The 25,464-nt window shown below is 41.1% G+C and overlaps 1 protein-coding gene and 1 long non-coding RNA gene across 4 annotated transcripts in view; one reads left to right on the top strand and one right to left on the bottom strand.

Annotated features, from left to right (window-relative positions):
- The window catches only part of LOC120514523, a 122,971-nt gene that overhangs the window by 67,649 nt on the left and 29,858 nt on the right, over positions 1-25,464 (top strand). The window lies entirely within an intron of this gene.
- The window catches only part of cdh26.1 (cadherin 26, tandem duplicate 1), a 116,651-nt gene continuing 112,224 nt past the window's right edge, over positions 21,038-25,464 (bottom strand). Inside the window, exons 18-19 of one of the 2 annotated variants that reach the window (XM_039734935.1) lie at positions 22,404-22,622; positions 21,038-22,137 (exon numbers count right to left, since the gene is read on the bottom strand). In XM_039734935.1, coding sequence (XP_039590869.1) covers positions 22,132-22,137; positions 22,404-22,622 — 225 coding nt within the window. In that variant the 3' untranslated portion in view covers positions 21,038-22,131. Of the gene's footprint in view, positions 22,623-25,464 lie in introns of both variants that reach the window. The other variant, XM_039734934.1, reaches the window with a different exon arrangement.

Below are 25,464 nucleotides of genomic sequence, written 5' to 3'. Positions count from 1 at the left end.
CTGATTTTGAATTGTACCCTCACAACTTTAGAGAACTGGGTCAGCTTCTCACACATTTTCTACTTTTTTCTCCATTAATTGTCACCTCTAAATTGGCCTTGCATGATTGAGTGCTCACTGGGGTGGTCAGGCGTCCCATCCTTGGTTGGTTCCTGCTTTGTGTCTTTTGCTGCCAACATTGACTGGCTACATGTGAGGGTACAAAGGCTGGATATATTGGAGATAATGGAACACTTGATTTAAGAGTAGAATAGAATTGTATCTTTGGCACAGTTTATCAATAGGTGGCAGCAACCTGCTGTCTGAGTTTTTCTTTTTGTATTGCTGATTGCACAAGCTATGTAAAAAGTAAAGAAATAAGGCAGAAACAAGCACATTTTCTTTAGATGAAGTAAGAGGATTAATAGCGACAAGTAACAACTCATGCACCAATGAAACATTTAAGAAAGAAATGTCTTCACCAAAAGTGGGTTTTAATGTGATTCCAAGTAAGACCATTTCTCAGAACAATTCTCCAGAAAACCTGTTAGTCAGCCCATTTATCTTTAGGAGCAATACAAATGATAATTATGGTTTATTACTGATTTTGCAGTACTCCAGGAGCTGCCTATTTTATTAGAAAGCTTGATGAAGTGTAATAACTTGCATATCATTTGCATTGCATTTCATTGCTACTACTCTTCAAGATTTTATTTTTCTGGAAAAAATAAAACATTATGCTTTACATTTTAAGTGGAAATATGTTATAATACATTTTTCTTTAATACTGATGTCACTATATCTGGACAATACTGTTATGAGTTTCATTCACATGTGCATGCTAAGTTTGACACACAGGGGCTCAGCATTTAGAATTGCTAGCCAAGCATTAGACTAGACAGCCAAAGACAACTGGAGGATTGTATAGTTAGCCTAAACACAGAATAGTGTATTTCTGTTCTCTGTCAGCACAAAATCTTCTTTCCTTGTTGGGAGAATAAGAACAGCAGTGTGAGCATGGTCCTATTCTTGTTGGAGGTGGGGTTACTCTTTCCTGTCCTTGTGTGGAAACCAGAGAAGACTAGCAAGTGAAACAGACATTATTCAAAGGCTTGGACAACAGCCAGACCCTTTCAAGCATGTGTCGGCAAAGTTCCGAAAAACCTCCCAGCGTGGGGACGAAAAATGGCAGACTGTGTTGATCCAGATTCCCACCTGGATAAAGTCATTGTCATATGCTTCCCGTCTGTAACCGCGTCAAACGTCAGTAAATGTAAGCTAAAGTATGTTTTTCTCATGTGATTCTTGTACCGCCATAATCACGATGGGAGGGATATCGCCTCTCATGTGATTCTTGTACCGCCGTAATCACGATGGGAGGGATATCGCTTCTCATGTGATTCTTGTACCGCCGTAATCACGATGGGAGGGATATCGCCTCTCATGTGATTCTTGTACCGCCGTAATCACGATGGGAGGCATATTGCCTTTTCTGTTATATTACTATATTGTTTAGTTACTTAATATGCCGCAATTTCAAAAGAACACATTTCCAAGAGAGCTAATGCCTCTTAAGGAAACAAAATACAGTAGCTAATATTAGTTGGATTCAAAAATTAAGTTAGAATTGCACCATTTCTTTAAGAAATTCCCTCCAGCTTTGTAGGTCTTTCCTTCAATGACATCTTGTCAGGATAGTGATGTTGCTCTCTTAGGTGCAAGGCCTTGTGAGGAGCCCTAGAGCTCATGGCCCGATCACAATGAGACCCTGTCTTACACCATTTACATTGCAACTCAGAAAATGGCAAAGCAGTGCTGGAAACACATGGTTACTTTATTACTGTTGTATTGACCAAAAAAATAAACTGAATGACAAAAGCAAAACAAGGCTATTACTCAAGCACAACAACTAAACTCTTATGGATTCCGATCCAGACATTTTTAATACACTGTTAGGGTCTTTGCTCCTACAGCAGGACTTGGGGATAGTTTAACATTCTACATCACTTCGTGTTAAGAAACACTTCCTGAATTTCATCTTGAATGCACACCTCCTTAATTTCCCCCTCAGTATTCCTAAATAATGACTAAACTCAAAGATTCTGCTGGATCGGTCTTACTTTGAAAATTCTGAACTTGTCTCAATGTAGCCGCATTTGTTCTGGGCTACAGAGAGTGCATGTCAAAGCAAGCCGTAGTCTGAGCTATTGCTATTGACCCTCCTGTCCACACAAAACATACTATTGCTGGACAATGTAGCAACAATCAGAAGAGGAGACAGAGTGCCTTTAGAATGAAAACCACTAACCATAAAGTGAAATTGTATTTCAAAACCAGCCACAAATATTACTAACACATCCCTGACCTGCTCTGTAAAACAGAATGGATTGGTTGTTACCTGTCTCAGGAGTTTCACATGACATCTGATTGGTCAGACCTTGTTTGTTTTGACTAGAACTGATTTGATTGGTGCTTAAATGTAGCATGCTGATATATCCTCACTGCCCTGACATGACTATGTAAACTGAACCCTCAGTCACATCTCAAACATGGGACACCAAGACTGGGGCTGACATATGGGAAGTTTGGTCATCTAAGGACAGCCTGACACAAATTACACCAGTAACCTGCTCCATCACTATGATTCTATTTGCCCACTAAGGTCCATTGATTCTGGCAGTCTCATTGTGTCCCAAACTAACCTGTGCTCTATGGGTGTAAATGTACAGTGCCCAGACGTTGGAATGACAACCCTAAAGTAATAATATTATTATTAAAAAACAACTTAAACATGCGTTAATGTACCCTGACATTCTGGTCCTTCTCTCAGTTTACCCTCTTTCTGCAGACGCTCAAGATGATTTGCATTTGTAACACAGATCATGCTATTTGTTGAAGGTTTTCTTGTAGCGTTTGTACCTTGTATTTTATTCTGGTTTATTGTCTCTTACTCTATTTCAATGTTGTGTATATTTTGTATTTATCTTTATTTAGTGTTTCACTTTTTGTATCATTTGTTGTTCTTTTTAAATTTCTGTGAAACACTTTGAGCATGGGAAAGGTTCTGTATAAATAAAATGTAATTAATAATTATAGTGATGCTTGTTTTGTGTAAAAAATAAAAAAATACATAACATCTCTGGTATGCAGTTTTATGTGCTTGCAGAACAAAGGATATTTGTACTGAACATTTACAGGCTCTCACTGTAACTGACTTCTAACTGTAACAAACTGTAAATAAATAGTTACACTCTACAAAATTCATTCCTATCTACATGCAAAGTTTATTAGCATTTTGATTTGTAGGATTAATTCCCATCTGTTTATATTAAAGGCATCTTTTTTGTTTGTGAAATTGTTCCCTGAAAAGAAAATTGCTAAAAAAAATAATATAAATCCATTACTGAAATAGAAGCCAATACGTATGAGCATATTGCTTCTACAAAATATAATACAAGTCATTTTTTCAATGTTAAATACATAGAAGACACAGACTGTCTTGATGTGAAAATGCAGTTGGTTATTTATAAATGCCAAGATTTAAAAAAAAAATGTAAGTTAGCAATGTTTAATTTGCATTCACACCTATAAACACCAGATGCAGTTTAGAATCCACAGCCTTTGCAGCTCTAAAAACAGAGTACTAATTCTGTTAGATAATGAGAAGTCAAGCAAAATGACATCTTTGATTGGCTAACTAAATAAAATTACAATATGTAAGCTTTTGAGTCAACTCTGGCCCCTTCTTCAATAAAAAGGTATCATTTTGCTTGACCTCTCATTACATCCATAATGTCTAATTGGTTACAACACCCTTGTACTGCTGTTAGCTAAAATAACCCAAATCAAAGAGCACCTTCACAATAACCCAAGAGGAAGAATCACATACTTTAAAACCTAAATTAAAGGAATTGGCAAGTTTAATCTGGCAGAAAAATATTTGCATAAAGCAGATGACAGATCTCTTCCTTTTTGAGCTGCTTAGACACGATATTGGAGTCACCTAAAGATGTCAAGATTACTATTTAGGAAATGCCTAAAATGGTATTGAAGAGCCCCCTTGTGGTTATTTCAATGTGGATAGTACAAATATTAAACGTCTCTGCCAAGTCATTTGTCGTAATTTAGCAAATAAAGAGGTTTGTTTAAATTGTAATGTATGTGCGCTGCAATAATTTAATGTCTATGTGCCGAATTATTTTTGAAATATCTCAAATGACATCTAAAGAATCATTCTAATTAAGTCTGATAAATATTAAAGAGGAGATGCAGATAAAAAATGAAAACATTGTCTGCTGTCATAAATGAATATAAACCCTCTGATAACTCCTTTCTAAAAAATTTAACTAAGAGATCAAATAACTCACCCCAAATAACCAAAGGCTGTTATGCTCTTCCACAGTCCTTTCATTAACATTCTGCAGTCATAGAAGTATGTGTCTAATCCATCCATCCATCCATCCATTATCCAACCCACTATATCCTAATTAGAAGGTCACGGGGTCTGCTGGAGCCAATCCCAGCCAACACAGGGTGCAAGGCAGGAAACAAACCTCGGGCTGGGCGCATGCAGACAAACACACACCTCCCATGCACACACTAGGGACAACTTAGAATTGCTAATGCACCTAACCTGCATGTCTTTGGACTGTGGGAAGAAACCCACGCAGACATGGGGAGAACATGCAAACTCCACCCAGGGAGGACCCGGGAAGCGAACCCAGGTCTCCTTACTGCAAGGCAGCAGTGCTACCACTGCGCCAATAAAAATAAAAAAGACAAAAAATATTAAAAAAAGCAAATATGTGTTTACCTGTTTAGTACGCAGATCCACACCACTAAACCTCTCTCTGACAGATTAGGCGCAGATTTCCTATTTGTGCAGGGAAAGACCACCAGCTCTGTTTGTGAAATTTGACCCTACCTGCTATTTCTTTGGGAAGTGGCCCAAGGGGGCATTGTTGAGACTTGACACAGGTATGTGACCCATGGTGGATTTAGACAGTGAAATTTCAGTTTGCAGCCAACATTTTTCCCCTTGGGGAATTAATTTAGTGACTACACCTGCACTACCCCACACAGCCCCTCTGCATATAACTACATTTGCAGACAGGTAAGCCTCAAAGGCTGTCAGACATATAAAAATAGATTTCTGCAATTTCTTATTATTTTATATCATTAAATACAGAAATTTAGTCAGTTATGCTTTTTTATAAAATGCTTTGAACATTTCCGAAATACATTGCGTTATTAGCAGTCAAAGCTCCACAATATCTGACGAAGCTTTGTCCAGAAGCAGCTGTTCTTCAGTAAACGTCATGCATGAAAATGAACAAGTCTTTTTAAACACTTCCAGAGTGCTATAATTTTATTTGGTATACAAGTAACTCTTTTATCCATGAATATGGGGGGCTGGGTTAATAATGAAACAAATTAAATTGATTCTTTTCAAAAGTGCAATAGGATAAAAAACAAAAAATGATCATCAACATTTGCCTGGAACATCTTTTTTTAACTTTTATTTACATTCAGTATTCAAGTATTTGGACAGTGACACAATTTTCAGAATTTTGGCTCTTTGTTCTGCCAGAATGGATTTCAAATGAAAGAGTGATTACATGATTGAAGTGTATGCTTTCAGCATTAATTCAAAGGGTTCAACAGAAAAATAATATAATCCATTTAAGAATGAGAGACATTTTTTCTGCATATCCTCTCCATTTACAGGGGCTCAAAAGTATTTGGACAATTGACTGACAAGCTCTTCCAACGTCAGGTATGAGCAGGTCCCTCATTAATTCATGAACTATTAAGCAAGTAAAAGGTCTGGAATTGATTCCAATGTGAAATTTGCATTTAAAAGCTGTCTCTGTGAAATCACAAAGTGATGTTCAAAGAGCTGTCCATACAAGTAAAAACAGGCCATCATTAGGCAGTGAAAACAAAACAAACCCATTTGAGAGATAACAGAAACATGAGGAATGGTCAAATTAACCATCTGGTACATTTTTAAAGAGAAGGAACTTACTGAAGAGCTCAAGCAACACCAGAAGGCCTGGATAACCATGGAAGACAACTGTGCTGAATCATCACAGAATTCTTTCCATGGTGAAGAAAAACCAATTCACGATATTTAACTAAACCAAGAACAATTACTGGAAGGTAGGTCTATCATTGCCAAGGTCTACAATCAAGAGAAGACTTCACGAAAGTAAATACAGAGGGTTTGCCACAAAGTGCAAACCAATGGTAATCCTCAAGCATAGGAAAGTCAGAATAGACTTTGCCAGAAAACAAAGTCCAGTTTTGCAACTGTTTTCTTTGGACAAATTAAATTAAGATCAATATAAATCAGAATGATGGGTAGAGAAGAGTATGGAGAAAAGGAATGGCTGATCTGTGAAACATGGAAGTGTTATGGCATGGGCATGCATGACTGCCAATAGTAGTGAGTCACTGTTGTTTATTGATGATTTGACTGCAGACCAAAGTAGCATAATGAAGTTAAATGAATTTGAAGTGTACAGGGCCATATTGTCTGCTCAAATTCAGACAAATGCTGCAAAACAGATAGGATGAAACTTCACAGTACAGATGGACAATGAGCAAAAGCATACTGTGAGAGCAAACCAAGTGCTTTTCAAGGCAAAGAAGTGGAATGTTCTTCAATGACCAAGTCAATCAACTGACTTCAACCCAACTGGACATGCGTTTCACTTGCTGAAAACAAATCTGAAAGCAGAAAAGTCCAACGATCAAGCAGCACCTGAAGATGGCTGTATTAACACTGGAATTACCAGAGCCTACGAAAAAAACTCGTAGATCCATCTCACCTTAAATCACTTCTCACCTCTCCGTCAGTGTCTTTTGTCCTTTAAATGTGTTGATAAGCAGCAAGCAGTCTGCTATCACATCCCCCACCAGCGCACAGTTTTCTCAGCACAGGTCTGTTTACCTGCATGTCAGTTGCTTGGAGTTGTATAGAGTGAGAACTCAAGCAAAATCACACCTTTTATTAATACTATATCGTTATTTGGAACACATGCATTTAATGTGTGTTCCGTGTCTACAACGATCTATGTAAAGACATCATTAAAAAAGAAATGTTTTTCATGTTTTAGTAATAATTGACAAAATGTAGACATGACGTTTATAATGTATGAAGCCTGGTGTCTGATAGAGTGACTTCTCACTCTATACAACTCCAAGCAACTGACACGCAGATAAACAGACTTGAGATGAGAAAACTGTGCGCTGGTGGGGGATGTGATAGCAGACTGCTTGCTGCTTATTAACACATACTAGCAGAATACCCGCAGCTGCGAAGTACTGCCTTAAAATTTTTATTAAGAAGAAAATTAAACCTTTTTAAGCTGAGAGAAAATATACCAATAATTATATGTTAAGGATCTCTTTGTATACCACATTGTGAGTTCGGCCCTCCAGTTGTAATATGACCAAGCTGTGCGCTGAGCTTACTCTTGAGCATGCAACGTACAGTTGGCCATGTGAACAGTAATCTTGTTTCAAATCTCACAGCTTGGATTGCTGCTGTCATAATCGGTTTGAGTTTCATGGTTTGTTTCAATTACGACAGTATTTGTAGGACTTGTGTTGAAGAGACATTCGGCATCTGTCAAGCGTTGTAAGTATACAACTGGTTTCATCGATAACTTCACATCCAGCTTTTGAGAGTTTAAACATTCATAAACATCAAAGTGACCACTACTGAAATCATCACCTGTGAATCTAAGATGTTTAAGAGGCACTGGCGGTTGTTGAAAGGTGTAAAATATTTGCCCATTTCAGGACACTTGAAAGCGACAACCGAACAATACAGCGGCAGCCATCAACTCACATGCAGATCCATAGGTGAAGGGCTTAAGCATTTCACTCTTCTAGTGCTCCTGTGTAGGTAGGTAGGTAGGTAGGTAGGTAGGTAGGTAGATAGATAGATAGATAGATAGATAGATACTTTATTAATCGCAAGGGGAAATTCACATAATCCAGCAGCAGTATACTGATACAAAGTGTAGTATAATTATCTCCTGTACCGTCATCAGTCCACACCTTGAACCTGTCCCAGTCATTCAATACATAAGACACAATGTTCCTCCGGATATCAAGAGTGAGCGTGATATGGCCGTGCAATATGTAACAAAGAGAATGGAAAAGGTAGGTGCCATCTCCGGGCATGGAAACCACTCGGTAAGTGACAGTTCTTTGATCGATGGTGATCACCTCGATAGACATGTTAATGGGGGTATGGTTGGAATGATAAAGGAAATGGGAACCTGAACAATGTAAAGTAAGTCTAAAATACCTACACAATAACTATAATCGTAATAAATGAACAATAAAACAGCGGAGAAGCCGTGGATTAAATAAAAAGGCTGTAGTTATCAGCAGGGAGACGTGAATCCCGTGGCGAAGCAAGGAAGGGAATTTAGAGACTGGAGCGACGGGCGGCCTTATATAGGCAGGCAGCCAACAACGTGGGAGGCGTTGGGATGGGGGACCCAACGCGGCCTCACACGGTGACCAAGCTGCAGGCTATGGACGTATATATGTACATAAGTAGGATTGAGTTAGCGTTGGGAACCTGCGTACCAAATTTCTTGAAGATGGGCCCATAAGTAACAAAGACCGTTGAAAAGTTCAATATGGCGGCCGACAGTGGCTTCATACCATCGAAATAAGTACGTACATTGGTTTCGGTTAGCGCAGGGAAGCCATCTACCAAATTTCGTGAAGATGGGGCCATAAATAAGAAAGTTTAACATGGCAGACGTTGTCGACCATTATGACCGTTAGGTGTAGAATTTCAAAATGAAACCTGCTTAACTTTTGTAAGTAAGCTGTAAGGAATAAGCCTGCCAAATTTCAGCCTTCTACCTACACGGGAAGTTGGAGAATTAGTGATGAGTGAGTGAGTGAGTGAGTGAGTGAGGGCTTTGCCTTTTATTAGTATAGATTTAAAGGACAAAAGACGCTGACTTAGAGGTGAGAAGCGATTTAAGGTGGGACGGATTTACGAGTTTTTTCATAGGCTCTGGTAATTCTAGTGTTAAAGGCCTGGCAAAGCATCTGTTGGATGGAAACCCAGCACTTGGGGAATGCCATGGGTTCCAGACTTTAGGCAGCTATTGTCAGGAAAGGATGGTCAATCAAGAATTGAAAATGATCCTTATATTTATGATTATGATAGCCCTTGAAAACAGGGGGATTATGTATAAAAATATCTGTCTTTTCTAAATGGCTCACACAGTGTCATTGTTAAACATCTTAAATTAAAACTGCAAATCTATACTTCAATCATGTAATGATTTCTTCATTTCAAATCCAGAGCCAAAATTATGAAAACTGTATCACTGTTCAAATAGTAATAGACTTAACAGTATGCTAGTGCAAACATTGTTGTAACATGTTTATAAATAACCAAATAGAGCATTGACGTCTTAGAATTTATGATTAATGGCCACAAATTTTAGTTCGATCCAATCTTTTCTTCTCAATAGAATAAAAAAATAACAAATATATGTTGTAGAAAAACAAATAATGGATATTATGTGTTTTGAAGAACAATAAAAGCTTTAAAAAGAACAGGCCACTCAGCCCAACATATCACTTGTTTTTCTATTCATCTAATTTTACCGTAATTTTGTTTTGACAAGATATCCAAGGTGCTACCTACAACTACCCTACTTTTTAACTTATTCCAATTATCGATTGTTATTGTTATAATTAAATGGTTAGTAATGTTATCATTTGACAGTTTCCATCAAGAACCTCTGTTATTACTGAAAAACAAACACAGTTTAGTGACAGCTGACATTTAACAAACTGACTTGTCATAAACTTAAGAACTTCAGTTGTGCTTAATTAAGTTCAAAAGCTTTATCTCCTGGTAAAGTTAGATACAAAATTACAAACTTTGAAAGACCAAATGTCTCTTGCATGTTAAAAGGTTCTCCAGTTGAGTGTGCTATTAGTTATGCAAAAAACAAAACATTAATATAGCAATCTAAGACAAAGATGGTTTCGGTGTCAAAAACCTAAATGGGGAAGTCATGAAATCATTGTTTTTTTATTATGCATCCCACAGAAAGGATTTTATCAAAATTGTTTTAAAAAGTTTAGTAATATAATTAATAAGACCATCAATATTCTTTGTACATAGTGCCTTTAAAAGGTGAACTCCATCCCAAAAAAGCAGTGCTCTATTCTTGTCTGTTCAACAACAGCAGAGACCACCAAACAAGATAACTGGCTTCTTATAAAACAATTTGTCACAATATATATGTTGTTAAAAATAATAAGTAGTAAAATGCTTTTCTGTTGATGCCTCAGAATTAAATTACTATAAGATCATATCAAAAGCTGTATCATTTTTTGATAGATAGATAGATTTTTAACTGCTCATTTTTTCACCTTTATCAGTTGTAATAATCCTGTAAGCTGGAATATGAAGATTTTGATCTAAAGAGTACAAAGTAGTTTTAGTGTCATGAAGGTCTCAACTTTTTTTTGTTTTTGCCTTATTTCAAAAGTGGCTGTGCTTCACTATCTTACTGTACAAACAAACACGAGGACAGAGTTGTGGATTATTCTGTTAAACCTCATGTAGGCACTATACAACATAACAGGAGATATTGACTTATATCCATCTTCACAATGAATCCATCTTCCCAAAGGGTTTATTCTTATCTCCCACAAAGAGTTTTTTAGTTGTTGCAATTTGTCATCATCTCTTACACTTCAGCTGGACTTTATGATTTAGTGTCAAAAATAGTTGAGGCTTTAATTACTCCAATTACGTAATTCAACCATTTATAGTCCCTTCCTGCAGATGCAGGTATTTCTAACATTATAAAACAATATTTTGTATTTTTTTCCTCCAGTGTACTTATGTTATTCCTTTTTAATAGTCAAGAATATTCACAGAAATTCTGAGTGAATGGTTCACATTCATTACATTCATGCAATGCAAGTCCTTAATATATCTGAGAGTTATTAGGTTGTAACAGCCGACTCACTCTCCTTGAATGGCAGCGACATCACCAAGACCCGTGGCTTGGCAATGCAATTGTTTTGTCATTGTCATGAGTGTTGCTAGCATATATATATATATATATATATATATATATATATATATATATATATATATATACACATACATACATGTGTACATATTGTGACGGACAGCTGGGTCCCATGCCTGGCCGGGACGCCTCTGCCGCATACGTCCCGGGGGAGCCATCATGGACATTGCAATACCTTCCCCGGGGCGCTTGGGGACAGTCTCCCTGGCAGTAGATTCCTCCTCAATCTCCCCCGTGGCTCCATGGGACATGGAGTCCACTACAGCAGCCCGGTTGGGAGATGGGGTGGCCGCTAGGGGGTGCTGCAAAGAACCAGCCACCACACTGGACGGTTTATCAGCCCCACCCGGAGGTGCAATTAAGACCAGCTGGTCAGGCACCTGGATCACTTCCGGGTGGGGTATAAAAGGGCCTGCCTCCCAGCAATCGAGGCCAGAATCGGGAGGAAGAGGACGAGATTGCCTGGGAGGAGTGGTGGAGCAGGAAAGTGTTTGGTTGTTTTTGGGTTTTGTGCTTGGGACTGTGTTTGGGCTGTGTGGCACGGGGAAGACGTGTCACACGGCTGAAGAAACAAAATAAAAGATCCTTGAGTGTGAACACGTGCCTCTGCATATTCTGTGGCGTAGTCGTGCGGATCCCGGCCCGTCCATTTGGGTCGGAAGCTGCTTTGAAAATCTCTTGCTGACCCGGTATAGCGAAGTGCAACAGCGCGGGGCACGGTTCTCAGCTCAGCGGCGTCGGAGAGCACAGCACAGCGCACTGAAGCGCGCACACGCGGCAGGGACCACAAGCCAGCACACGCGGTACAGCACCAGGAAAGCGCAAAGTGCGCACACGCGGTAGGGGCCACAAGCAGGCACGCGCCAGCCAGCGTGGGAGTACCAACCGAAGCCGCCAAGGTGTTGCTGTAGGCGTTTTGCAATGGGGAGGAAAAAAGCCGGGCGGACACAGAGGCCAACTGGCAGACGCCGCCACGCTAGTCCGCGCCGCACGGGTTGCAACGGAGGTAGGTGGCGGTATGTTTTTCCGCCTGCGGGTCATCCTACCTCCTAGACGCCGAGGGGCGAAGCACCCAGTGCGGGCAGGGGGACGAGTGTCCATTGCGTGACGGCGAAGCCAGCTCGGGAGAGAATGAGGCGGAGCTGTGTCTTCCCTTCAGCCTGAGCCAGTGGCTGGCGGTGGAAAGCCCGGACGAGCTTCCCAGCGTGGTGCCCCGGCTAGGAGAGCCGGAGCAGCTTCCAGAAGCAGGTTGGGGTGGGGGGGGGAATTAACGCTAACGTGTGTCAATCACCCGCTGAGGAGGATCGGCAGGCGGGGATGACGGACGCCCTTCCCTCTCCTCCAGACTACCCGAAGGGGCCCGTGGGAGATCCATAGGGTCTTGTTGACACGCGGTCGGTGGAGGGCGACACGGAGAGCCCAAATCCACCGCTGGCCGCCATTATTAATATACCCTGGACTGTAGGGGAGGTGAAATCTGTTGTCCTCGCCCTACAGTTCCTTTTACAAGTTTTTCAGGTCCTGCGGGAAGTGAAGGAGGGGCTGGAGAAGAACCTCGGTATCCCGTGCGGAGCCCTGAGTGAATGGCTTCGTGTCGGCGGGTGGCCAGCCTCCCACCGGCAGGACAAAGCGGTGCAGGTAAGTAAGGCCGGCACCGCAGAGAAATGGGGGCGGGACGCGACGGCAGCGGTGTTGCTTAGTACTGCCTGTCAGGCGGACCGCCAACCACGAGAGGCTGCTGTTATGACTGACAGCAAGGCGGATGGCGTCGGGGAGGCAGCAGGTGGAAACCGGCTGCCAAACAACCCCGCCCCGACCGCCAGCGCCGGTCTTGCGGCAGTCTAAAGGGACGCAGGCGGTGCTGGGTCCCTCCTTTTCTCATAGGGGGACTCAGAACGCCAGTGCATCCCAGAGGAAAAGGGGGAACCAGAAGAGGAAACTGGAAACCCCCTATATAGCGCAGTGTATGCCTGACGGCTTGGACCCGAAGGAGGGCTGCACTGCAGAGGGGTGGAACTGTCACAAGCCCTCCTCGGAGGGGGCGAAGGGGCAGGTGTTCCCTACCTGCTTCCGCATGCAGAGGGGCCGTACTGGAGGGGGTCGGCGGTGTTATAATTGTGGCCGCGGTGGCAACGCCACCAGACCTGTTTATTCTGTTTTGACAGGCGCAGCCGCGGAACCAGGAATGCCGACTCCCCGTCCTGGAGAAGACCGGCCCTCGCGGGGCAGGCCGATGAGCCCCACAAGCCTCATCTGAGGGAGGGGCCATGTGAAAAGCTGGGTCCCATGCCCGGCCGGGACGCCCCTGCCGCTTACGTCCCGGGGGAGCCATCATGGACATTGCAATACCTTCCCCAGGGCGCTTGGGGGCAGTCTCCCTGGCAGTGGATTCCTCCTCAATCTCCCGTGGCTCCATGGGACATGGAGTCCACCACAGCAGCCCGGTTGGGAGATGGGGTGGCCGCTAGGGGGTGCTGCAGAGAACCAGCCACCACACTGGACGGTTTATCAGCCCCACCCGGAGGTGCAATTAAGACCAGCTGGTCAGGCACCTGGATCACTTCTGGGTGGGGTATAAAAGGGCCTGCCTCCCAGCAATCGAGGCCAGAATCGGGAGGAAGAGGATGAGGTTGCCTGGGAGGAGTGGTGGAGCAGGAAAGTGTTTGGTTGTGTTTGGGTTTTGTGCTTGGGACTGTGTTTGGGCTGTGTGGCACGGGGAAGGCGTGTCACACGGCTGAAGAAACAAAATAAAAGATCCTTGAGTGTGAACACGTGCCTCTGCGTATTCTGTGCCGGGTCGGCCGCTATATAGCGCCTTTATCACAATATATATACGCACACATATACTATGGGGTGCCAAATAGGCAAATAAATTGATTTTGTGAATATATAAAGTCAGCGTCGGTATATATAAAGTCAAAACTTTTTTCTGAATATATAATGTCAAAACTTGAATATATAAAGTCAGCGTCGGTATATATAAAGTCAAACTTGTTTCTGAATATATAAACTCAAAAGTTGAATATATAAAGTCATTCCTGATTATATAAAGTCAACATTGGAGTATATAAACTCATTCCTGAATATACTGTATAAAGTCAAAGTCAAAATATATTGATTGAAATGACTCTGAACTGAACTAACAAAAATGTATTCAGAAAAATAAATTAAAAAACACTGTTCGGTTAATGTTTTGAAAATGATGCATGTGCCCTGCCCAGGATTGGTTCCTGCCTTGCGCCCAGTGTTGGCTGGGATTGGCTCCAGCAGACCCCCGTGACCCTGTGGTCGGATTCAACGGGTTGGGAAATGGATGGATATTCCAGCACTGACTTTGTATATTCCGACGCTGACTTTATATATTCAAGTTTTGACTTTATATATTCCAGTGCTGACTTTATATATTCAAGTTTTGACTTTATTTATTCCGACAGTGACTTTATATAATCAAGTTTTGACTTTATATATTCGGGAATGACTTTATATATACAAGTTTTGACTTTATATAGTTAAATGTAGTCATCATTGCATAACTTTTTCTTTACCATAGAAATTTAAAGACTAAATTCAATTTCCATTCCTACCAAAGATATTTCTGGCGACTAAATAGAACCCACTTATATCCAAATTCGAGCTATTGAGCTGTCGCCTGCCTGCCTGAATAAGTCACCCTCGCTTTGCTCTTACTTTTTTACCGTTCATTTAATCATGGCTAGTGGCGGAAAAATTATAAAATGGAAGGAGGATTACACTGAGTATGGCTTTACCAAAACAATTATTGATGGCGAATCGATTATTCATGAAGCGTCAATTTGTGATCTGTTTTTCTGTGTTAACCTCATATTTTTTCATACTTCTTCTCAAACTAAGGTGCGAGGCTAAAATGAATCGGGATGCGCTGATCAATGTAATCGGTGTACCAGGAAATCATGCATTGAAAGAAGTTCCCCTTTGCTTGGAATGCAAAGTGTGATTCAATGTGTTATTTTTTAACGCGTTATGGAGCACATGCATCGAAGCTTCTCAGCTGTGCTTATGCTAAGAAATGGAAACATTTTAAAAATAACGTGACACGATTGTCAATGTAAGCTTTTGTAAGTAGTGCCTGGAGGATTCAGTGTGGAGAAACTCTAGAGACAGCGTGTGTATTAACTTGTGGATTTTTCTGTGAGTATTTGGTGGCAGCGTCACAAAGTCGCTTCCGTAACACTGCCTGCGTTAGCTGCAGAGCTCAGCTCAGAGCGAAATGAGTTGAATGTTAGGGTAGATGATGACGTGACTCCCCCACCCGCCTTAACTGTCAATCCCCCACAAACACAGTCTCTCGAAATTTGCATAGTTACAAATCCGCATCCGTATCCCGCATTACCCGTGGGCATGACAAACGCCAGCAGCAGCCTGTCTATGAACTTAATTTAAACTTTAGGATTACACCGTGCTTTGTTTCCGAAGTAGCAGCACTCATGAATATGCTTTTATATGTCACTCGCTCGCTTCTTATTGCTTCGCTGCCTTCTCAATTATACAGTATAATGCATGTTTTCTTCAGCGCTTTTTGGAGCTCTTCCTGGTTTTCTCGCACGCACGTTGACAGTCAGTTCACGTGATTATGTGGGAGGTGTGATGATGTCACATGAAACTCCGCCCCCCATGGCTTTCGAGCTCAACTCCATTACAGTATATGGAGAAAAATAGCCTCCAGTTATGACCATTACGCATAGAATTTCGAAATGAAACCTGCCCAACTTTTTGTAGCTTTTTGTAAGGAAGCTGTAAGGAATGAGCCTGCCAAATTTCAGCCTTCCACCCACACGGGAAGTTGGAGAATTAGTGATGAGTCAGTGAGTGAGGGCTTTGCCTTTTATTAGTATAGATATATACTAGCAGAATACCCGCGCTTCGCAGCGGAGAAGTAGTGTTTTAAAGAAGGTACGAAAAGAAAAGGAAAAATTTAAAAAATAACGTAACATGATTGTTAATGTAATTGTTTTGTCATTGATATGAGTGTTGTTCTCATATCTATCTATCTATCTATCTATCTATCTATCTATCTATCTATCTATGTTGTTCTCATATCTATCTATATATATCTATCTATATATATATATATATCTCTATCTATCTATATATATATACCTCTATCTATCTATCTATATATATATATATATATATATATATATATATATATATATATAAAATACCAGCTTGGCAGCGGAGAAGTAGTGTGTTAAAGAAGGAAAGAGAAAGAAAAGGAAACATTTTAAAAATAATGTAACATGATTGTCAAAGTAATTGTTTTGTGTATTTGGTGGCAGCGTCACAAAGTTGTTTTCGTAGCTGCATCAGAAAATGTACCACGACGTCTGACACGCCTCCTTTTTACTGTTTTCTCACAGCTTGGATTGCTGCTGTCATATATATATACATACACACATACATATATATATATATAATATACATATATATATATATACACATACATATCTTCATATCTACATATCTATATACATATCTACACACACAAATTATATATATGTATGTATGTATGTATGTATGTATGTATGTATGTATGTATGTATGTGTGTGTGTGTGTGTGTGTGTGTGTATATATATATATAATCTAGATAGGGGTGTGTGTGTATATATATATATATATACACATACATATATATATACACATACATATACTTGTGTGTATGTTTGTATGTGTCTATATGTGTGTGTATAGCTTTGGTCACTGAGTGCAAGGGAAAAATAATGAAATATAGTCTATAAGTTATTAAACAGTAAAACATTAACGTTTTAAGAAGTACAGGTACATTGAGCACTACTGGAGTGGTTGCGGGTAAACTACATTTTAAAGACTGTGTAACACAACAGGTAAGTAACTAACAGCAGCTAAAATGTATATGGATCATCTCTCGGTAGTAGATCCCTTTTGAAAGGCGCTACACGACGGCTGTGGTATAGAAATTACATTTTCTATGTGAACGTTCAAATTTGTGCCTCTGGTAATGTGCCTTACCGGCAATTAAAGAAAATTATTTTGTGTCCTCTGCGTGTTAAGAGAGAAGGCTTTGGTTTGGGATAAAAGGAAAAAGGTGTAAAGAAAGGAAAGTTGCCTTTTTCTTTTATATAGTATAGAGAGATGTGTTACTGGCGTTATGATCGCCTTTTGGGGACAGTCGCGGTGGGTCTTGTGTAGACTGGTGAGGCGTCCCGCCATTAATCGGCTGTGATGGCACTGTCAGTCCTCCACTCGTGCGTGTGTTCATAATCCGAGCTGAGGACCTGATAATCGTACGTGCAAAAGAAAGTGTGAATCGCCTTAATATTATTTTGCCGTGGTGTAGAAAAGGGGTCCCGTGTTTGCACTTGTCTGGGCTATAGCTCAGGGGGGATGAAAAAATTAAAAGTGCTCACTTTGACTTAAGGCAGAAGCGCAGTCAGCGTCTCAAAGGCGGCACAGCTATGCACGCGCTGGCTGCTCGACTTTTGCTGGGCAGGAGACCCCTTTTGTACACACGTTCATGATATCAAAAGTCTCAGCGCTCTTTGGAGGTAATTCATATATTATATATATTGCAAAATACCAGCGCCTGCGCGAGAAGTAGTGTGTTAAAGAAGTAATGAAAAGAAAAGGAAACATTTTAATAATAACGTAACATGATTGACATTGTCCTTGCTGGATACTCGGTGTATAGTGCTACATGAGCCAGAATCGGAGGAAGAGGACGAGGTTGCCTGGGAGGAGTGGTGGAGCAGGAAAGTGTTTGGTTGTGTTTGGGTTTTGTGCTTGGGACTGTGTTTGGGCTGTGTGGCACGGGGAAGACGTGTCACACGGCTGAAGAAACAAAATAAAAGATCCTTGAGTGTGAACACGTGCCTCTGCGTATTCTGTGCCGGGTCGGCCGCTATATAGCGCCTTTATCACAATATATATACGCACACATATACTATGGGGTGCCAAATAGGCAAATAAATTGATTTTGTGAATATATAAAGTCAGCCGGTATATATAAAGTCAAAACTTTTTCTGAATATATAAACTCAAAAGTTGAATATATAAAGTCATTCCTGATTATATAAAGTCAACATCGGAGTATATAAACTCATGAACATGAAACTCCTGAATATACTGTATAAAGTCAAAGTCAAAATATATTGATTGAAATGACTCTGAACTGAACTAACAAAAATGTATTCAGAAAAATAAATTAAAAACACTGTTCGGTTAATGTTTTGAAAATGACGCATGTGCCCTGCCCAGGATTGGTTCCTGCCTTGCGCCCAGTGTTGGCTGGGATTGGCTCCAGCAGACCCCCGTGACCCTGTGGTCGGATTCAACGGGTTGGGAAATGGATGGATATTCCAGCACTGACTTTGTATATTCCGACGCTGACTTTATATATTCAAGTTTTGACTTTATATATTCCAGTGCTGACTTTATATAATCAAGTTTTGACTTTATATATTCGGGAATGACTTTATATATACAAGTTTTGACTTTATATAGTTAAATGTAGTCATCATTGCATAACTTTTTCTTTACCATAGAAATTTAAAGACTAAATTCAATTTCCATTCCTACCAAAGATATTTCTGGCGACTAAATAGAACCCACTTATATCCAAATTCGAGCTATTGAGCTGTCGCCTGCCTGCCTGAATAAGTCACCCTCGCTTCGCTCTTACTTTTTTACCGTTCATTTAATCATGGCTAGTGGCGGAAAAATGATAAAATGGAAGGAGGATTACACTGAGTATGGCTTTACCAAAACAATTATTGATGGCGAATCGATTATTCATGAAGCGTCAATTTGTGATCTGTTTTTCTGTGTTAACCTCATATTTTTTCATACTTCTTCTCAAACTAAGGGGGTGCGAGGCTAAAATGAATCGGGATGCGCTGATCAATGTAATCGGTGTACCAGGAAATCATGCATTGAAAGAAGTTCCCCTTTGCTTGGAATGCAAAGTGTGATTCAATGTGTTATTTTTTAACGCGTTATGGAGCACATGCATCGAAGCTTCTCAGCTGTGCTTATGCTAAGAAATGGAAACATTTTAAAAATAACGTGACACGATTGTCAATGTAAGCTTTTGTAAGTAGTGCCTGGAGGATTCAGTGTGGAGAAACTCTAGAGACAGCGTGTGTATTAACTTGTGGATTTTTCTGTGAGTATTTGGTGGCAGCGTCACAAAGTCGCTTCCGTAACACTGCCTGCGTTAGCTGCAGAGCTCAGCTCAGAGCGAAATGAGTTGAATGTTAGATGGGTAGATGTTGAAGGGTAGATGATGACGTGACTCCCCACCCGCCTTAACTGTCAATCCCCACAAACACAGTCTCACCTAAATTTGCATAGTTACAAAGTGATCAAAACTCCGCATCCGTCTCCTTGCATTACCCGTGGGTATGACAAACGCCAGCAGCAGCCTGTCTATGAACTTAATTTAAACTTTAGGATTACACCGTGCTTTGTTTCCGAAGTAGCAGCACTCATGAATATGCTTTTATATGTCACTCGCTCGCTTCTTATTGCTTCGCTGCCTTCTCAATTATACAGTATAATGCATGTTTTCTTCAGCGCTTTTTGGAGCTCTTCCTGGTTTTCTACGCACTGCGTTGACAGTCAGTTCACGTGATTATGTGGGAGGTGTGATGATGTCACATGAAACTCCGCCCCCCATGGCTTTCGAGCTCAACTCCATTACAGTATATGGAGAAAAATAGCCTCCAGTTATGACCATTACGCATAGAATTTCGAAATGAAACCTGCCCAACTTTTTGTAGCTTTTTGTAAGGAAGCTGTAAGGAATGAGCCTGCCAAATTTCAGCCTTCCACCCACACGGGAAGTTGGAGAATTAGTGATGAGTCAGTGAGTGAGGGCTTTGCCTTTGCCTTTTATTAGTATAGATATAGTGATATTTGCCTGGACACCACCAGTCGGAAACCACATCTTTATAAAAGCCACACATTTATTCATCCACAAATAAACACAGGTTTCAGTCCCCAACAATACACAAAGCACACAGCAATAATCTCCCACAATGAACTCTTCTATAACTCAGTCCTTAGCCGCCCATCTCCACCTGGGAGCTTTGTCCTGCTCCCACTCCCGACTCTAGCTCCCAGTCTGTCAGGAGGTGGCGCGTTATATTCTTGCCCGAATGTGCTCCAGGTGGCTGGTGATGATCTTCCGGCAGCACTTCCTGGTGTGGCGGAAGTGTTGCCCTTTGCCCCGGAAGCATTATGGGCGTCCCTGGCAGGTTCATCTGCGATCTTGCCTGGTGTGGCGGAAGTGACAATTCTCCAGCTCTGATGAGGCTTGAGGTACCCCCTGCAGGTGGTCACGGGTCCAAACAGGCCAGAACCATTTATCTCCTTTCCTGTTGTCCTTTACTAGTTCAGGGCAGTTGCTCTCTCGTGACCCGGAAGCTATTATTGTCCCTTTCCGTTCCCTCCAGGCATCCCAGCCAGGTAATGACCCCGGCAATCTGCCTATATATATATATATATATATATATATATCACACCCCAACCATCCAAGACATAACACTCAACCCCTGAAGTGACTGGCGGAATGTAATAAATAAAAGGTGCAGCAAAAAACTAATATACACGTACAACACACACCTTCCCTTGACCCCACACTGAACATGAAATCAATGAGCCACATGGAGAATCCAAAATGCACATAAAAGTCCAGAAGATTAAATGGAAGAGGAAAAATGTTTGTGAACCTTGTTCAGCTGAAAAAGCGTCCTACGGCAATTATATATGGATAAAAATTCCAGGGTTTGGCATTGGAAAGGTGAAGTTGTCAGGCATTGAAACTGGCAAGCAGTAAAAGGTGTAAGTGATCTGGATCGGTGCTTTCTCCTGGCTCTGCAATGACGTGTCGGTATAGTAAAAGGGGATTTCTTCTTTTTTTTTCTTTTTGTTCTCCTGTTTAAATAGTGAATGACCTGGATGCAGATGATGGGATTGACAGGACAAATTATCATGAGGGACCATGGTTCCACTCTGTGTTATCCTTCAACCTATGTTTCCAGGGGACCATATTTACATAGACACACAGACCATGTAAACAGGACAATGCTACAAAAGACATGACTCAGCACAAAATACATTTATGTTGAAGATAAACTATTGCACTAGAAATATTATGAAAGTGAAAAAACAAATCCATCCAGTTTAAGATACAAAAGTAACAAAGTAATTAAAAATTCACATACTGTATAATAAAAAAGTAGTGCCATTCTTTAATATGTCAATCACTGTTCTCTTCAAATTCCATGGAAGTTCTAGAATCTTTTCCATCCTTCCAAATATACTTTAAATTGAGAGTATTGTTTTGATGATCTGTACAAAGGCTTTGTTCACTTTTCAGAAACAAACAGACACAAAACCAAGTTGCAAAAAAAATGTACATAAGCAAAATACAATGGTAAAAATGAACAAGTGCTAGACTTACATTATGCTGTAAACAGGTTTGCAGATTCTAATTTACAAAAGCTGATTTGAAACTGCTGCTTGTCTCTGAGTCAGTATATAAAAGGTATAAAAATATATGAAAACTGGAAATAACAGCCCCTCCCATGTCTCAATATATTACTCCAGCCAAGCAGTCAGGCTGCGTGTATGTCATTTAGAAAGCAAAAAATTCCAAGATTGATAGAATGATTTCCATTCTGGTAACAAAGGAGGTCAAAAACACACTTTGTAAAAAAAAGTTCCTCATTACCGGAAATTTCCATTAGAAAGTGCATGTAAGCATGGGTGACCAACACAAAAAGCCATGGCTTTTTTGTACTCTAAATATCTGTATTCATTTAAAGGTGTATTGACATGTTTTACTTTATCATTTTATATCAGCATTGTTTTTTTTAGAGCAGTGAATGGTGTTGGTCAACAATTCAATGAAACTCTTTGTCTGATTTCTCATCCATCAGCTGAGTTGTGCAAAATCTGGCACTGGTAACTTCTCAGGCCATGGCCACTGCTGTTCCATTTCCACATCTACAATTTTCTTCCTTTCTGGTTACTCTAATTCTGCAACAGAAACATTATTTGTACCTTTTTAAACGTTGCCTGATTTTTTTTTTTTTATTACAGTACTGTATTACACTTTACACACATCTGCTGAGCATGTGTTAACTTTAAAGTTTAGCAAAATGGTGTATCAACATAATCCTCTGGGGCTTACTGAGAATGAAAAAAGTGAGCTAAATTTCAAACGTTTCTCCCTACATAATATGTTGTAAAAGGCCATTAAAACTGAAAATTCCATGTATTCTTTATTCCCATTCATATGTTACCTTTTGGTTTCCATTTCTGATATTTGACTGACAAATTCCAGCCAGTGTGTTGAACTTGGGCCCCAGATCATTAAAAATGTCTAATTGAATGTTGTCACTTTTCATGCTTATATCACCCATGGATGGATGTCTGCTTATGTTCTCTTTGCCTTCATTGGCATAGATCTTTGGTTGATCCTCCCAAAAGTTGACCATGTCATCTTCAATATTATGGACCTTCTGTTGTAGTTAAAATAAAAAACAGGTAGTGATGTTTTATTAAAACTGAAGTGCATTTGAAAAGAATCAACAAGCAAAAAATACAAAATATCTGTTGTTCAGACCAGGAGGAACATTACTTGCTATTCTAGGTAACACTCTACTAAACTCTGAAGAGCACTTCTCAGTCCATTTTTGAAGCATTCATCATTACACAAGTTTGGCATTTTGAGGCCAAAGTTCTAGTTGGTTTTCTCAGTGATGCTGAGATATAAATGCCCATTTTTCTACCACTGAAAATCTACTGATTAAATATACTGTTCTTAAAATCAACTAAAATATTTGCTGGTCTCCACATCATTACTTGAACTGGGCTGTCACCATTTTATGCAGTCTATATGCAATGCCTATTGAAAGTATTCATCACCTTGAAAGTTTTTACATTTTATTGTTATACAAAATTGAATCACACTGGATTTCATTTGGCTTGTTTTGACAATGATCTATGGAAAACAACTCTTTAATGTCAAAATGAAAACAGATTGCTGCAAAGTGGCCTAAATTAATTGCTTATACTATAGATAAATCTGTATCTGGAAGGCCCAACATGTGGTGAGTCAGTAGGGGGGCCTAATCTACATAATGAAAAGAATCAACAAACAACTCCATGAAAGAGGGATTAAAAAGCACAAGTCAGAGGATGGAAAAAGAATTGAAGGTTGCCACAGCATCATATTGCTTCTATTGGCTTGCCTTCTTCTCACGGTGCATCCTGCATCCATTTCTTCCCCAGGTAAAAAATGCACACACCCCCTTGCCATCCACATGATCTAAAAGAAAACCTAACTCATCAGAACTGCTCCATGGTGCATTTCTGACACTAACACACCCATTGAAGGTGCTTCTGATGATGGACAGGGTTCAGCATGAACACTGTGGCCAGTTTAATGTACTGTGCGTTTTGACAACTTTCTCTCATGTTCAGCATTAAGCTTTTCCTCAATTTGTGTTACAATAGCTCAGTACAGTAGACCAGACAGACTAGTCTTCACTGCCCTTGTGCATCAGTGAACCTTGGGCATTCACAACCTTGTCCATGACCCTTGTCCTACATTGGTAGGTATTAACCACTGCATACTGGGAACACCTCACTAGACCTGCTGATTTGGAGATGCTCTGACTCAGTCATCTAACCATCACAATTTGGCCCTTTTCCGAATCACTCAGATCCTTTCACTTACCCATTTTTCATGCTTTTAGCATACCATTTCCACTTCAAGGACTTGCTGCCTAATATATCCTACCCAGGTGCCATTGTAACAAGATAATTAATTTTATTTATTTCACCTCTCAGTAGTTTTAATGTTATGGCAGATCAGTGCATATATATATATATTGTGATGGATAGCCGGCCATTTATCCCGGCCAATACCCCCAAGCCGCCAGGTGGAGCCCTCCTTGCAGCGTGGAGGTCCCCAGAAGACCAGCAGGGCATCATGGACAATGGAGTTTTTATGCAAAGCCCTGCTGGATGCCGTGGGGGCCACAGGAGGGAGCTGCAGGGAGGACCGAGGGCTTCTTCGTGCCCTGTGACCCGGAGGTTCGTCACAGGAAGAGCGACGGACTTCCGGGTTGAAGAAAGGGACTATTTACCCTGACCCGGAAGGAATAAGGACTTGTGGACTATTGGGCAGAAACACTTCCGGGTCAGGGAGTATAAAAGGACTTTGGGAACTCACAGACAATGAGCTGAGCTGGGTGGAAGGGTGGCAATGCGTCTGGGAGCTGGAGGATTGGTTATTTGTGTATTTGTGATTAGTATTAAGTGATTTATATGAGTATTGTGGAGGAGAGTGTGCTTTGTACACTGTGGAAGAAAAATAAAGTCAACATTTGGACTTTTAGCTGGTGTCTGGAGTCGTGGACAGGGGTTCAAGGGAGCGAGGGCGCCCCCTATCGTTCACAGTGGCGTAGCTGGCAGGATACTCTAGCGTCGTTTGTAGAGGACCTGAATCAAATATTTCTGTGGATAACGAACCCCGAGAAGACTACGGAATCAGGAATCACCACAGCATCGCCAGAACCCGAAAAAACCGAGTCCAAAATGGGAAAGAAGAAGGGCAAGCAAAGCGACAACGCCAGCGGGAGTGCCGTAGGTGCAATGGCCGACGCTCGGGAGGAGTTAAGGAGAGGCCTTACAAGTCCGGAGAAACCTCCAGGAAGCAACGATCCCTCTAAGGTACGTGCCGGGAACGACATTAAAAATCCTTTTATTGTTTCTCACCTTGTCCCGTGCATGTACCTTGGAGATGACCACCTGGAGGCTCCGAGGGGAAAAGGAGACTGCCCCGAAGACGACGGCCTTCTCCTGTCGAAGCCAGAGCGCCTAGAAATCGACTTCCGCATGATGGTAGCCGACGAGGGACACGGTAGCAAACCCGGTGCATTCTGGGAAGGAGGAGCTCCGCGTCCTGCTGTTTGCACCTTCGAGCCCGAAGGAATGGACTTGGTCTTTCCGAAGGGGAAGGGGGAGGCGAGCGAGGCATCGCTCAACCCACAAGAAGGTAAGGAGGGTCGGGAAGTAGCTGATCGGGATGTCGAAAAAATATTAAAGACAGACCGCAGTTCGCCGAAGAAGGCAACTCGACCCTCTGAGAACTCCAAGTCCCAGAAGCCTCCGCGAGACCCGTCAGAGCACGTGCCTGAAGCAGGCGTGCTCATTGGCTCCCGGTCGGCAGGTAACACGAACAAGGAACTGAGTGTTCTGCCGGTCGAAATGAATAATTATATAAACTTGCGGGAGCTCGAAAAGCTAATCGAGCCCGTAGAGAGTGTCTTGCAGGTCCTGACGACCATTGAAAAG

The sequence above is a fragment of the Polypterus senegalus genome, chromosome 14, assembly GCF_016835505.1.
Source record: "Polypterus senegalus isolate Bchr_013 chromosome 14, ASM1683550v1, whole genome shotgun sequence".
NCBI lineage: Eukaryota > Metazoa > Chordata > Cladistia > Polypteriformes > Polypteridae > Polypterus > Polypterus senegalus.
Note: the sequence above shows the minus strand (reverse complement) of the source record. Positions and strands in the feature narration are given on the sequence as shown.